This window comes from Sander lucioperca, chromosome 5, assembly GCF_008315115.2.
Source record: "Sander lucioperca isolate FBNREF2018 chromosome 5, SLUC_FBN_1.2, whole genome shotgun sequence".
In the NCBI taxonomy this organism is placed as follows: Eukaryota; Metazoa; Chordata; class Actinopteri; order Perciformes; family Percidae; genus Sander; species Sander lucioperca.
In genome coordinates, this window is record NC_050177.1 from 27,486,228 (window position 1) to 27,498,727 (window position 12,500).

At 42.5% G+C, this 12,500-nt stretch overlaps 1 protein-coding gene and 1 pseudogene across 1 annotated transcript in view; one reads left to right on the forward strand and one right to left on the reverse strand.

The window, feature by feature from the left end:
• LOC116057041 overlaps positions 1-12,500 on the reverse strand; it is a 395,907-nt pseudogene that overhangs the window by 31,902 nt on the left and 351,505 nt on the right.
• pgm2l1 (phosphoglucomutase 2-like 1) overlaps positions 1-12,500 on the forward strand; it is a 20,477-nt gene that overhangs the window by 6,854 nt on the left and 1,123 nt on the right. Inside the window, 9 exon segments of the mRNA XM_036001668.1 lie at positions 384-580; positions 2,002-2,191; positions 2,268-2,365; positions 2,998-3,178; positions 4,382-4,475; positions 6,232-6,312; positions 6,315-6,360; positions 10,784-10,973; positions 11,871-12,004. Coding sequence (XP_035857561.1) covers positions 384-580; positions 2,002-2,191; positions 2,268-2,365; positions 2,998-3,178; positions 4,382-4,475; positions 6,232-6,312; positions 6,315-6,360; positions 10,784-10,973; positions 11,871-12,004 — 1,211 coding nt within the window.

Below are 12,500 nucleotides of genomic sequence, written 5' to 3' on the forward strand. Positions count from 1 at the left end.
AAAAACACGAGAAGACAGCCATACAATAAAACAATAAAATTCAAAGGCCAAGGAGAAGAAGAGATTTAAAAACAGAAAGTCAAGAGGGAAAAATATCGCAAAAAAATCTGGACGGGAAAAATATCGCAAAAAAAATCTGGACCAAAAAATGTCGGAAAAAAAATCTGGACGGGAAAATGTCGCAAAAAAAAATCTGGACGGAAAAATATCGTAAAAAAAAAATCTGGACGGAAAATTGTCACAAAAAAAATCTGGACGGGAAAAATGTCGCAAAAAAAATATGGACAGAAAAATGTCGCAAAAAAAATATGGACGGGAAAAATGTTGCAAAACACAAAGTTGGACAGGAAAACAATCCCTCCTGTCTGTATCGCCCTCTGCAGGTGTACTGGTGTAACGGCGCTCAGATCTCCTCGCCTCACGACAAGGGGATCCTGCAGAGTATCGAGGAGCAGCTGGAGCCCTGGAGCGCCTCCTGCTGGGAGGAGGACCTGGTGGAGCGCTGCTCCCTGAGGACCGACCCCCTGACCCAGATCAACAGCTGCTACATGGACGAGCTCACCTCGCTCTGCTTCCACAGGTAAGAGGAGGACCAAGCCAGCCTCTCCCGCAACCTTGGCAGCTGGTCCTCGGACTCAGGGTCTGAAATTAACACTCGCCAAGTGCGTAGGCTCGCTATATTCCACACACACACTGAACTGCACGCTGCAGTCCGTGTGTGTGTGTCGGGCGCGCGAGAGAGAGAGAGAGAGAGCACAGCCGTACCCTCTAACGTTCGCATTATATCTTAATTTATAGCAGGGGAGACTCCTTAAACCTGCTTCTATCTGAGTTCCAGCAGGGGGAGACACGTGTGGTTGCAAAAGGAGGTCGGTTTCTGTAGAAGTCTCTGAGAAAGTGACCCACTTCTCACTTGATTTATTACCTCAGTAAACATTTTCATAATGAGGTGATGGTCTCAATCGCTAGTTTTAAGTCTTCTGCAACACAGAATGATGTTCATTTTTTTAATTATGGTCACGTTGATTTTAAAATTAACGATAAAGCAGGGGGTGTTTTAGGGCCTGGCTATGATGTGATTGACAGTCCGCGGCCTGTCTTATATGTAATATAACTATGGGACAAAGATATATTTAAAACCTAGCGAAGCTAAATCTTACCTTGAATTCTGTAGGCTAGCTTTCAGCAGCAGTTGAATCCAGATTGCCAGTGAGAGTGTGTAACGTAACGTAGAGTGTAAGCAGCATTGCCAACTCTCAGCTAACGTCACAGTCAGATGGCGCCCAACAGTCTATGGCTCCTCCCTCCCTCCTCCCTCTCTCCTCCCTCTTGTCTAAAATCGCCACATCCGCAACCAGGATGGCTGCGCCCGTAACGGCAAACTCGACGACTCATAGCAGATCTCCACAAACCAATGGGTGACGTCACACATGCGCTGTCCATTCATATTTACCAGTCCCTCCAGAAACAAACGTGATTATGCGATCGCATAATCAATGCATAATCAGCCAAAGTCCGCATAAATTACCGATTCCGCGCAAAATATGCGGGGCTTTCATGATTTCATAATCCCCGCATTTCGTTGCAAAAAAGTTACATATATCGTAGCAGAAAGTTGAAAAATGTTGCGTTTACTACAAGAGCAGCAATTTCCCCTGTTGCCATGGGAACGTTATGAATTGACGTAATCACGCGACGTGAACGTCATCGAAAAGCTGCAAACCCCGCGATGAAGCCATGATGAAACCACAGTTTTTGCAAGTTCCCACATTTTCATCGCAATAAAATTGCATAAATATCCCGCATATTCCATCGCATTTTTTAAGAAAACGTGCCGCATAATCAAGGATTTTTGCCCGCAACAATCACAAAAAAACTCCACATTTTTCTGGAAGGACTGATTTCCAGTCAATGGTCACTCCTCTACTAGTAATGTGATGAAGAGCTCAACGGGCTCCACAGGGAAGGCCGTCTGGCTCACGTGTGTCTTGTGTCTCTCAGGGATCTGAACAGAAGCTGTCCGTTGAAGTTTGTCCACTCATCGTTCCACGGCGTCGGACACGCCTTCGTCCAGCAGGCCTTCCACGCGTTTGGCTTCGCTCCGCCGATCCCCGTCCCCGAGCAGAAAGACCCCGACCCCAACTTCTCGTCCGTCCGCTGCCCCAACCCCGAGGAGGGAGAGTCGGTCCTGGTAGGACGTAGATCCCACTTCTCTGATGCAGTATTTTATTATTCCTGCTCTAATAATCCGTTATTGTCTTCTTCAGGAGCTCTCTCTTCTTCTGGCTGAGCGGGAAAATGCTTGCATCGTCCTGGCGACCGATCCTGACGCCGATCGATTGGCTGTCGCAGAGAAGTCTGACGGGTAACTGTTGGGGCTGGGTTAAAATAATTTATTCTTCAATTAAAATTGATTTTTCAGGGAGTCAACAGTTTTCTAACAGGAAAACACTTATACTCTTATAAGCTTTCAAACCACCAATCAGAAGCCTCCATTTGGCAGAAGGAGCTTCAGGGTTGTAGTATTATACAAAGACCACTGGATGTCCTCCCTTGCACAAAGGTTGCATACAATGCAATCTACTCAGTGCAAAGGAGGACATCCAGTGGTCTTTGTATAATACTACAACCCTGAACCATTGACAAAAACAGTACAATAAGGCACATAACATAAAACAAAAAGGAGACCAAGGATCAAATGTAGTAGCTGTAGTACCCAGAGTCATGAATCTGTACATCCATCCATCCAGGTGTATGCTTACACAAAATACGTACAGCAGTTGTTTATCTCAACACCGTATAGTACAGATGGCACACTACAGGTATTAGGAGTATGTTGTCCCTAACCTAATTGATATAAAATTGAAAATGTAATCACATCTGGACCTTGTGAATCGGATGAGAGAAATCATTGGCGCTCTAGAAACTGTGACGATTGCTCAGAGGCTGTTGGGAGTTAAAGCCAAAAGCTTACGTGTGCATCTGCCTGTCCTCCAGGTGCGGTTGGAAGGTGTTCACGGGTAACGAGCTGGCGGCCCTGTTGGGTTGGTGGATGTTCTTTAATTGGAAGGAGGCTCATCCCGATCCTGCCGACACTCAGAAGGTTTACATGTTGGCCACCACAGTTTCCTCCAAGATCCTGCAGGCCTTCGCTCGCATCGAGGGCTTCCACTACGAGGTCAGGGGGTTTAAATCAAAGCAAATATTCCTCCAATTGTGTTAGTGTTGATTATGGATGTCACGAGAACCGGTACTTCGGTACCAACTCGGTGCCAAAATAATGAAAACGTGCCGGTACTCATTTTTCCACAGTGCAATCCTTCCGGACCTGACGGGGGCAGTATATACGCCTAACGTTAAAAATGTTCTAGACTGCCGCTAAATGCTGAAGAAGAACACCGACCAGCACGGCAAAACAGCGAATAGCCCCTTCATCTCTCTGTACAGCTTGACCGCATTCAGCTTCTGGCTTTACCGTACATCTACGGCAGCGGCTTTCACCACTTCACCAGGAACTCCCGAACCGCAAGTGAGTCTATTTCTCTCTGCCGTTGTCTATCACAACCTAACGTGTGCTCTGATAGCGCTTGTTTTAACGGACAATCTATGACATCAGTTAACTTTAAGCAGCCCGGTTCTTTGTGAAAAACAACGGCAGAGAGAAACAGACGTAAACATGCTTGCTGTCTGGGAGTTCTGCTACCGTACGCTGGCTGTGTGGTGATGCCATGTGCTGGCTGTGTGAGAGACAGTCCCGTACGCTGGCTGTGTGAATGACGGTACCGTACGCTGGCTGTGTGAATGACGGTACCGTACGCTGGCTGCGTGAGAGACGGTACCGTACGCTGGCTGCGTGAGAGACGGTACCGTACGCTGGCTGCGTGAGAGACGGTACCGTACGCTGGCTGTGTGAGAGACTTTACCGTACGCTGGCTGTGTGAATGACGGTACCGTACGCTGGCTGTGTGAGAGACGGTACCGTACGCTGGCTGTGCGGTGATGCCAGGCTTCAAAGCAACAGGCTGTGAGGGCCAGAAGACTGACGTTTTTGTAAATCACGCTCTCCTTGCCCCCTCCACTCCACACCATAACAGAAAGTTGAAACTAAAAGAAAACACTGAAAGAAGAGTGACATGATGCTGCCCTCCCCGCCAAATGTTTAAAGGAATTAATGTTTAAGTATTATTATTATTTTTCTTCCGTTTTTTTATTACACACACCGTGATATCGACTTTAGTATCGAGTATTGTGTACTTTTGTTGGTATCGGTACCGAATACTAGATTTTTGGTATCGTGACATCCCTACAATCAAAGCAAATATTCCTCCAATTGTGTTAAAGTGTTGATGGCGATGGTCTCCTGTCTGTCTGCGTTCAACAGGAAACTCTTCCTGGGTTCAAGTGGATCGGGAACAGGATACACGAACTCTCCAAAACAGGAAACAGCGTCATCTTTGCCTTCGAGGAGTCGATTGGTAACCAAGTTTATTTTTGTACTGGCTTTCTATGTAAAAGAAAAGGTTTGGACTCTTAGCTCAGTGACATCTGTCCTAATTAGGGATGCACCGAAACCAGGATTCGGGTTCTGATTAGGCTGAATATTGGGCTTTTTTGACGGGGTTCGGTTTTCCAGCGAACCGAACCCTACGCTGTCACTCCGTGCTGCGCTGGTCGACGTAATGACGGCGCCGTTGATTACGGGAAGGTGTTTACGTAGGTGGAGCGTTCAATGCAGTAGGCTGTGAGAAAGTGAAAATGGAACTGGTGAGCAGAAAAAGTGTAGTTTGGCAGAACTTTCAGTCAAAAGAAGACCATTCAAGTCCAGCTACATGTTCAATCTGCAATGCTGATTAGTCTGGTGGTGGCGAGGACCCTAAACTATACCCAACATCACCGCTGTTACAACATCTGGTAGGAAACATCCGGAAGAATACGAGTTGTGATGAAGGAATCTACAGACAGCAGCCAGAATGCAGCAACTTCAGGTACGGCAAAGGAAGGACAGTCACTGTTTACTTCATTAATGAGTTTACTGAGTTCATGGACTGAGGATGGGACGAGGATTCAGTATTCGGTTTCGGATTCGGCAGAATTTTAACCAGCAGATTCGGTATTCGGCCGAACCCCAAAAATCTGGATTCGGTGCATCCCTAGTCCTAAACCTGTGGACGATTGTGGAAGTCAGACAGAAATCTGGAGCACCCGATGCACACAAACAACTAACATTAACAATCTTTGTTAAATGTTGCAAAGGCTGCATTCACATATGCCAAAACGGCAATCCTCCCATTCATTTTGAATGGGTGTAGTGTGTTAAGGCTGCAGCGGTGTGAGCCACAAAAAAAAATCTTGAGGCCAACTCAACTTTTAAAGAAACTCCACCCTGTGTCACGCTGCGGTGGCAAGCGTGGATTAGACTTGTGGGAGTGTTTTGAGGCAGTGTGAGAGTCCCGTACAGGAAACAGGAAACATCACTGCCTCTATCTCTGCCACAAGTTTTAAAACACCAAACGCAAGCACTGAACTGCCTGGGATTTTGTGGAACAGCTGACCGTTTCCTCAGTCCCTCCGTCTCTTTTCTTTCTCTCTTTCTCCGGGAAATGAAGCTGCCTTCAAGTGCGCTCAGAAACATCGAGATCTACAGTATAAACCATCTGACGGAAAACAGGAACTATGAAATATTTGATTTGATTTGATTTTGTTAGGATCCCCATTAGCTGATGCAGAACATCAGCTACTCTTCCTGGGGTCCACACAAAACATAAAAGATTACCACAGATAAGACATTTTCAGACAAAACAGTCACACAATATAAAAATAAGAGCAATATAGCTAGTATTATTTTCTTTGCAAATATAAATATACATAGTCCTCTTCAATTGTAATAAATATCACAATAAATACATAAGCACAGAATATAGACAAAGTTAATTCTTACAACATCTTTGTTTACTTCTCAACATTCCTATGCATAGAGAAAGTACAAATATATAAAGTCTACTTGTGCTACTTTGGGGGTTTAAAGAACACAACAGGACGTCACAAAAATGGGCTGTTTAATGACAATCACACTGCGAATCGCCAAAGTGCCTGAGGCTATGTGAACGTATTCAAATCTTTGGAAGGTAATGGTTGAGACCAGACATGAAATAATCCCAGTAAGACGTATAAAGTACAATTGTTTGAATTCATGTTAGACAGAAAGCGTTGTCGTTGTTGTTTTGTCTCCAGGTTTCCTGTGTGGCAGCATGGTACCGGAGAAAGACGGCGTGAGTTCGGCAGCGGTTGTGGCTGAGATGGCTGCTTACCTCCACACAAGCGGCTGAGTCTGAAGCAACAGCTGCACAACATCTACCAGACGTACGTTAGCTTCATCTTTTCAATTTAGAAACATCTCCGCTGCTCAAGTTCTTACAGGAGACAGAAAATAAGCAGCTAATGTTCAACCTCTACGGTGGCCCTGAAGTGCAAATCACACAGCAATAAGAAAACGCGACGGCAAATATGAAAACACGACGGCATTAACTTCTACCGGAAAAGGTAGGGCCTATCTAGCAGTGGACGGACCCTCCTGATTGGACAGACGCACTGTCTGTCTTTCGCGCTCCCAAATCACCCACAATCCTATGCGCGCGGCTTTGCCGGCTCGTTAAAAAAACAACAACAATGGCGGACCTAAGTGGGAGTTGGAGCGGCATCGCTGATGGCACAATTAACATTTAAATGTAAGTATATTTAGTGTTTACCGTACATTTGTTATCACCGTTAATATGTTACATCAATGTCAAGTGTTACGCATTAATGCTGGTACAAATTGCTATTATAATTAGGTAGATACACCCCGAGCTAACGTTAAGCTAACTGAACCTATCATTTAACATTAGGCTGTTAGCTAGCTAGCTGTGTTGCTGTCTTTTATGCCATTTGTGTTCGTAAAGTTTAATGTCCGGTGGCATTTTCATCTCTTTTTGTAAGCCGTTACTGTATATGCGTAATGTTAGCAGAGATTTAGAAATGTGTGTGTTTATCAGTTGTAGCTGCAGGATTGGAGGTAAAGCTGCACCTTGTTAACTTCACTAGCAACGTTAAATGAAAGCTAAAATGTAGTTTCCCATGTAACAAGTATAACATTCCGTTATAGCATTTATAATGGTAAAGATCTTTTTCTTGTGTTTGCTGTCTTTTAACAGGGACTAAGGAACAAATGGAGGCTGCACTACAACGCTGAAGTTGGCATCCGATTCGCAGCTTCCGATTCGGCAGTTAAGGGGAAATTTAAGGGGAACTTAAAACTGTCCGATTCAGCAGGGAAACATAATTTACATCGCTAAGTGACTGATCCTCCGTTTTTTGAACCTCTTACTGTATTGAATGAGTGTTAGTCATTAAGGTAAATTATTAATTATGTCTAAAACACACTTTTAGATTTGTGAAAGCTTTATTGTCTTTATGAGAACACAATAAAGGGAGATTTCACCGTTTTTCTAAACTTGTCAAATCAGGACTAAATCATCCCAGAGAGTCTAAGGAGTCTTAAAAACACAGTTTGAGATTTGTGAAAGCTTTATTCTATTTGTGAAAATGCAATAAAGGGAGATTTTACTGTATTTTTCACATATAGACTACATTGGACCAGGTCCAGATCCAAAACCACAATACTTAAGACTTGTCAAATCAGGACTAAATTATCCCAGAGAGGCTAAATAAACTGTTTTATTTTATTGCCACCGCATGGCCTTTGCTAATTGACATTCAACGTACAAGTCCACGTCTCTCCATGTCATTTCTTATATCCATGAGCAGGTCTTCCTTCTCACTTCAAAAGAAAAGTAGAAAAAGTTATTTTTACCTTTTGGAAATTAATCCAAATATCGTCATAGATTTGCCAGTGGTTTAATTTACTCTTCAAATCCTTCTCCTTCAACATAAGTGTTGTTTTCTCACCTTTCCTCAGAAAAAGAGGCAGGACTGAGTATTTATTAAGATTTTTTTTAATTCATACTTCATAGGCCATTGTCTCAGGTGAGGAGCAACCCCACTTCTGGGGAACGCTGGGTCCGATCTTCTTTGATGATGAAACCCAGCTGGACAGGATTGTGAAATACCTGTCAAACTTCCTCGACAGCTGTGACACACTCTCTGATAAAGTGTGCACCATGGTGTCTTCTGACAGGATCAAATACATCCTAAATGTGTTGCTGTCAGAGATAGGTCCACAGCAGTTCCACATTATATTCATGAAGACATTTTTTTCTATGACTTAAAGTGGCTATATGTAACTTTCAGTTTGTGTTAATTCTAGCGGCCACTTTGGACAAAAGTGGTAGTATTTTCACCACACCTGCTGTCGTAAAGGTCTTTTCTTTACGGTGCTGTATTGCCCACTGTAGATTACCAAGTTTGCGTTCCCGTGTTTACACAAGTACAGGGGAAGACCTGCTCATGGATATAATAAATGACATGGAGAGAGTGAGTTAATTCTTGTCCAGTTTTGACAAGTTTAGGTATTGTGGTTTTGAATGTGGACTTGGTCCAATGTGGTCTACATATGCAAAAAACAGTAAAATCTCCCTTTATGGCATTTTCACAAATAGAATAAAGCTTTCACAAATCCCAAACTGTGTTTTTAAGACTCCTTAGCCTCTCTGGGATAATGTAGTCCAGATTTGACAAGTCTAGGTGGATCTAGACCTAGTCTAATGTGGTTTATATGTGAAAAAAACTTATTGTGTTCTCATAAAGACAATAAAGCTTTCACAAATCTAAAAGTGTGTTTTAGACATAATTATAAATTTACCTTAATGACTAACACTCATTCAATACAGTAAGAGGTTAAAAAAACAGTTTTAAGTTCCCCTTAACTGCCAAATCAGAAGCTGCGAATCGGATGCCAACTTCAGCGTCGTGGCTGCACTAGCGTCACCAGAAGGGAGAGATGAGGAGGAGAGGGAAAGCAAAAGACAAGCAGGGAGACAGAGGCCAAAAAGAGATGCTGAATAGATTATTTGCTATATTAGAGATTGCCATTCAAAAACTAAATGCATTAAATTAACTAGTTTGTCTGTGTCTTTTAAGTTTTTGGGTGTGTATATAATATAAACTCTTTTTCAATGTTTATTTTTCCATCAAATTATGACCTGGACACAGGAAACTTCTAACTGAGTAATTATATTGAGATGCTACCTGTTTTAATAACTAGTTAGGTATAGAAGCTCTAAAAAGACATTAATGAAACGTGTATCTTTATTATAACATTTTTTCAAACATTACTATATACTGTACACAAGTATATTCAACATGAAGGGCGATCAGACTCAGCTCCCGATGATGGTGTTGCTTCAAGACTGCAGACAGAAGGAGAAAGATTAGGTTAGTCCAGTAGTTATCCAACCTGTCCTGGTAAGATTAGGTTAGTCCAGTAGTTATCCAACCTGTCCTGGTAAGATTAGAATTGTATCACAAGTATATTTAAGCATACTGTAACATGAAGGTACTTCATGTAACTGTGTAGTGGTGTAGTTTCTTCATCATGGTCTTAACTGACAACTGTTGACCATTTAACACACTTACACCTACCTTTACTGTATTAGTGGGTGTTTATCAATGGAGGTATTATGACTTTTCATATGTTGGTTGTAGCCTTGTAGCTTGTGTGTTTACAGTACTATTTATGCTTTCTCACTTGCAGTTTAATGCATATCATACTGCCTGTGGTAGCTCATTAGCTGGTAGCGTTTACCTTGTAGTTGCTGATCATATTTTGCACTGCATTTGTCTGAAAGCTAGAAGCTACTGGACAATGAGCTAATGTTGCATACATGCAGTAAACTACAAGCTAATGTAAACGGTTAGCTACTGCAATTCTCCTTACCGGTAAGTGTTATGACAACTACAAACATGAACTCCCACGAGTTTTTAATTTATTGACATGGGACAAATAAGACAAAACGACTATTGCTTACATTAAAGCCTATCGGTGTCGGTAACGTTACCTACCTTTGCACGTTGCGAGCAAAGTTCCTGACAGAATATTCTCCTCCTGCAAGCAGACTGACGCCGATTCACCAACAGCACAGTTCATAGTTCCACATCCATTTCGTCCAGTGTTTTGAAATGAGAAACGGCTAGTCCGTCTGTTAAAAGCATAGACAGTGAGGCACTTTTATTTTTTCACCTCTCCTTCCTGTCAAAAGACAGACAGTGCGTCTGTCCAATCAGGAGGGTCCGTCCTCTACTAGATAGGCCCTACCTTTTCCGGTAGAAGTTAATGCCGTTGTGTTTTGTGATTTGTTGAAGTGTTTTCCTATTTGCTGTCGTGTTTTCCTATTTGCTGTCGTGTTTTCTTATTTGCCGTTTTGTTTTCCTATTTGCTGTCGTGTTTTCTTATTTGCCGTTTTGTTTTCATATTTTCTGTCGTGTTTTCATTTTTTCTGTTGTGTTTTCCTATTTGCTGTGGTGATTTGCACTTTAGGGCCACCGTAAACCTCTGTTCGTTGAACGACATCTCTACAGTGATCCAAAAGTGAAGCAGAAATATTGTTTATAACAAAGCTCTACAGGTGTCTGAAGAGAAATCATCTTTAATGGTTTAAGGTCTTTACACACTGGGGATTTGTTGTAAATCCCAATTTTGCCTCTATTCCTATTTAGATTTTCACATCCGCAGATTTACATTTCTATGTTCTGAAGTTTTCTTGATGGTGAAATGAATTCACATGTGTGAAAGACTTTCTTCATCTCTCTTATTTTGACAGTTGCTTGTGTCGTGACTTCCTGTCTGCAGGTACGGTCATCATGTGTCTAAAACGTCGTACGTCATCTGTAACGACCCGCCCACCATCCAGAAGATTTTCAGCCGGATCCGAAACTTTGACGGCGACGCTTCGTACCCGAAGACGTGCGGCGGCGTCCGGATCGTCCACATCAGAGACGTTACCACGGGATATGACAGCAGCCGGCCCGACCGCAGATCGGTAAGAAACGTTTGATTCATCAATAGCTCTGTTTTTATAAACCTATAAAAAAATGATAGAAAAAAAAGCAAAAATCACCAAAAGAAACTACTTAACCCAGAAAGAAGCTGAAAGATTGTCACATTTCAAACAACAAAAACTACGTGGGCCAAGAATTATTGTGAACCTAAATTCTTATGCAGGCCGGATGACAATTTGCGAGGGGCAGGATTTGGCCCTCGGGCCTTGAGTTTGACACGTGTGGTTTAGACTTTATGGCTGACAATCTATAGCCTGGAAATCCAGACCCAAATCTGAAAGATTAAAGCAACACTAGAGAACTTTTCCCTCTTTGGTCCCCCTACAGGTTGAAAGCGGAATTGTCCATTACAGTACATTATGCAAGTTTGCCAGATCAGGTAGCGGATCTGTAGTTCGAATGAGACATAATGAGACATCACGACAGTGGTAATGGACAATTCCGCTTCCAACCTGTAGGGGGACCAAAGCGGGAAAAGTTCTCTAGTGTTGCTTTTAGGGTCTGGCTGTGAGTAATGAAAATGGCCCAACTTGAGGGGCGGCACCAAGCATGCATTTAAAAATATCACTGCACGCAATTGGATAACACTACGACCAATGTTTACTGACTGATTCCGGACTTCGACGTCGCAGCGCTGTCGTCATCTGTTTAGCTCGCCTCTGGCCCCCCTATATCAGATACACCGATGTGATTGGTGCAGCTCGGCTCCAAGGGCTAAATAAACGCTCCGAAATGTCTTGGTGTTCAGGTCAATGTGTATTCAAAGTACTCATTTCATTTCTTCTGATGCACACTAACATGGAAGCAGCTGTAAAGGAAGTATAAAGTGTTTTGCAGTACTTGTAGTAACTGTACTTCCCCATGTTTTTCCCGCGGAGGTACTTCCTGTGTCGAGGAGCAGTCAAATGATCACCTTCACTCTCCAGAACGGCGTCGTGGCAACGCTGAGAACCAGTGGCACAGAACCCAAAATCAAATACTACACCGAGTACTGCGCTGCGCCGGGGAACAGGTCAGCTGAAGTACACTGTGTACTGAATACTCAGGGTTTCTGTGGGCTATTAAAAATCATAATTTTAGGCATTAAAAAGTCTTGAATTCACTGAAGTATTGTGTTCTAGGTCTTAAATCATTATAAAGGTCTTCATTTTTGTACGCCCATGTAACGATAGCTCTAATGCTCATTGAAATGTTTTATTTTATCTGAATACATATATATTTACTTTGTAAGTACCTTTGTGACAATGCATTTCATTGTACTTTTAGGTTGTGATATAGGTCATACATTTCCTTCATAAAAGGTCTTAAAAAGTCCTAAATCTGACTTGTAAAAACCTACAGAAACACTGATACTGTACAGAACTTTTCACTTTAACATCAACCGTATTCAATCCCAGACCATATCAATCAATTAAACACATAACTATTTACTAAGCAGCTAAAACATATCAGCACTAAAACTTTTATGTATACATTTACTGCAAAAAAAGCATTATTTTACCAAGTAT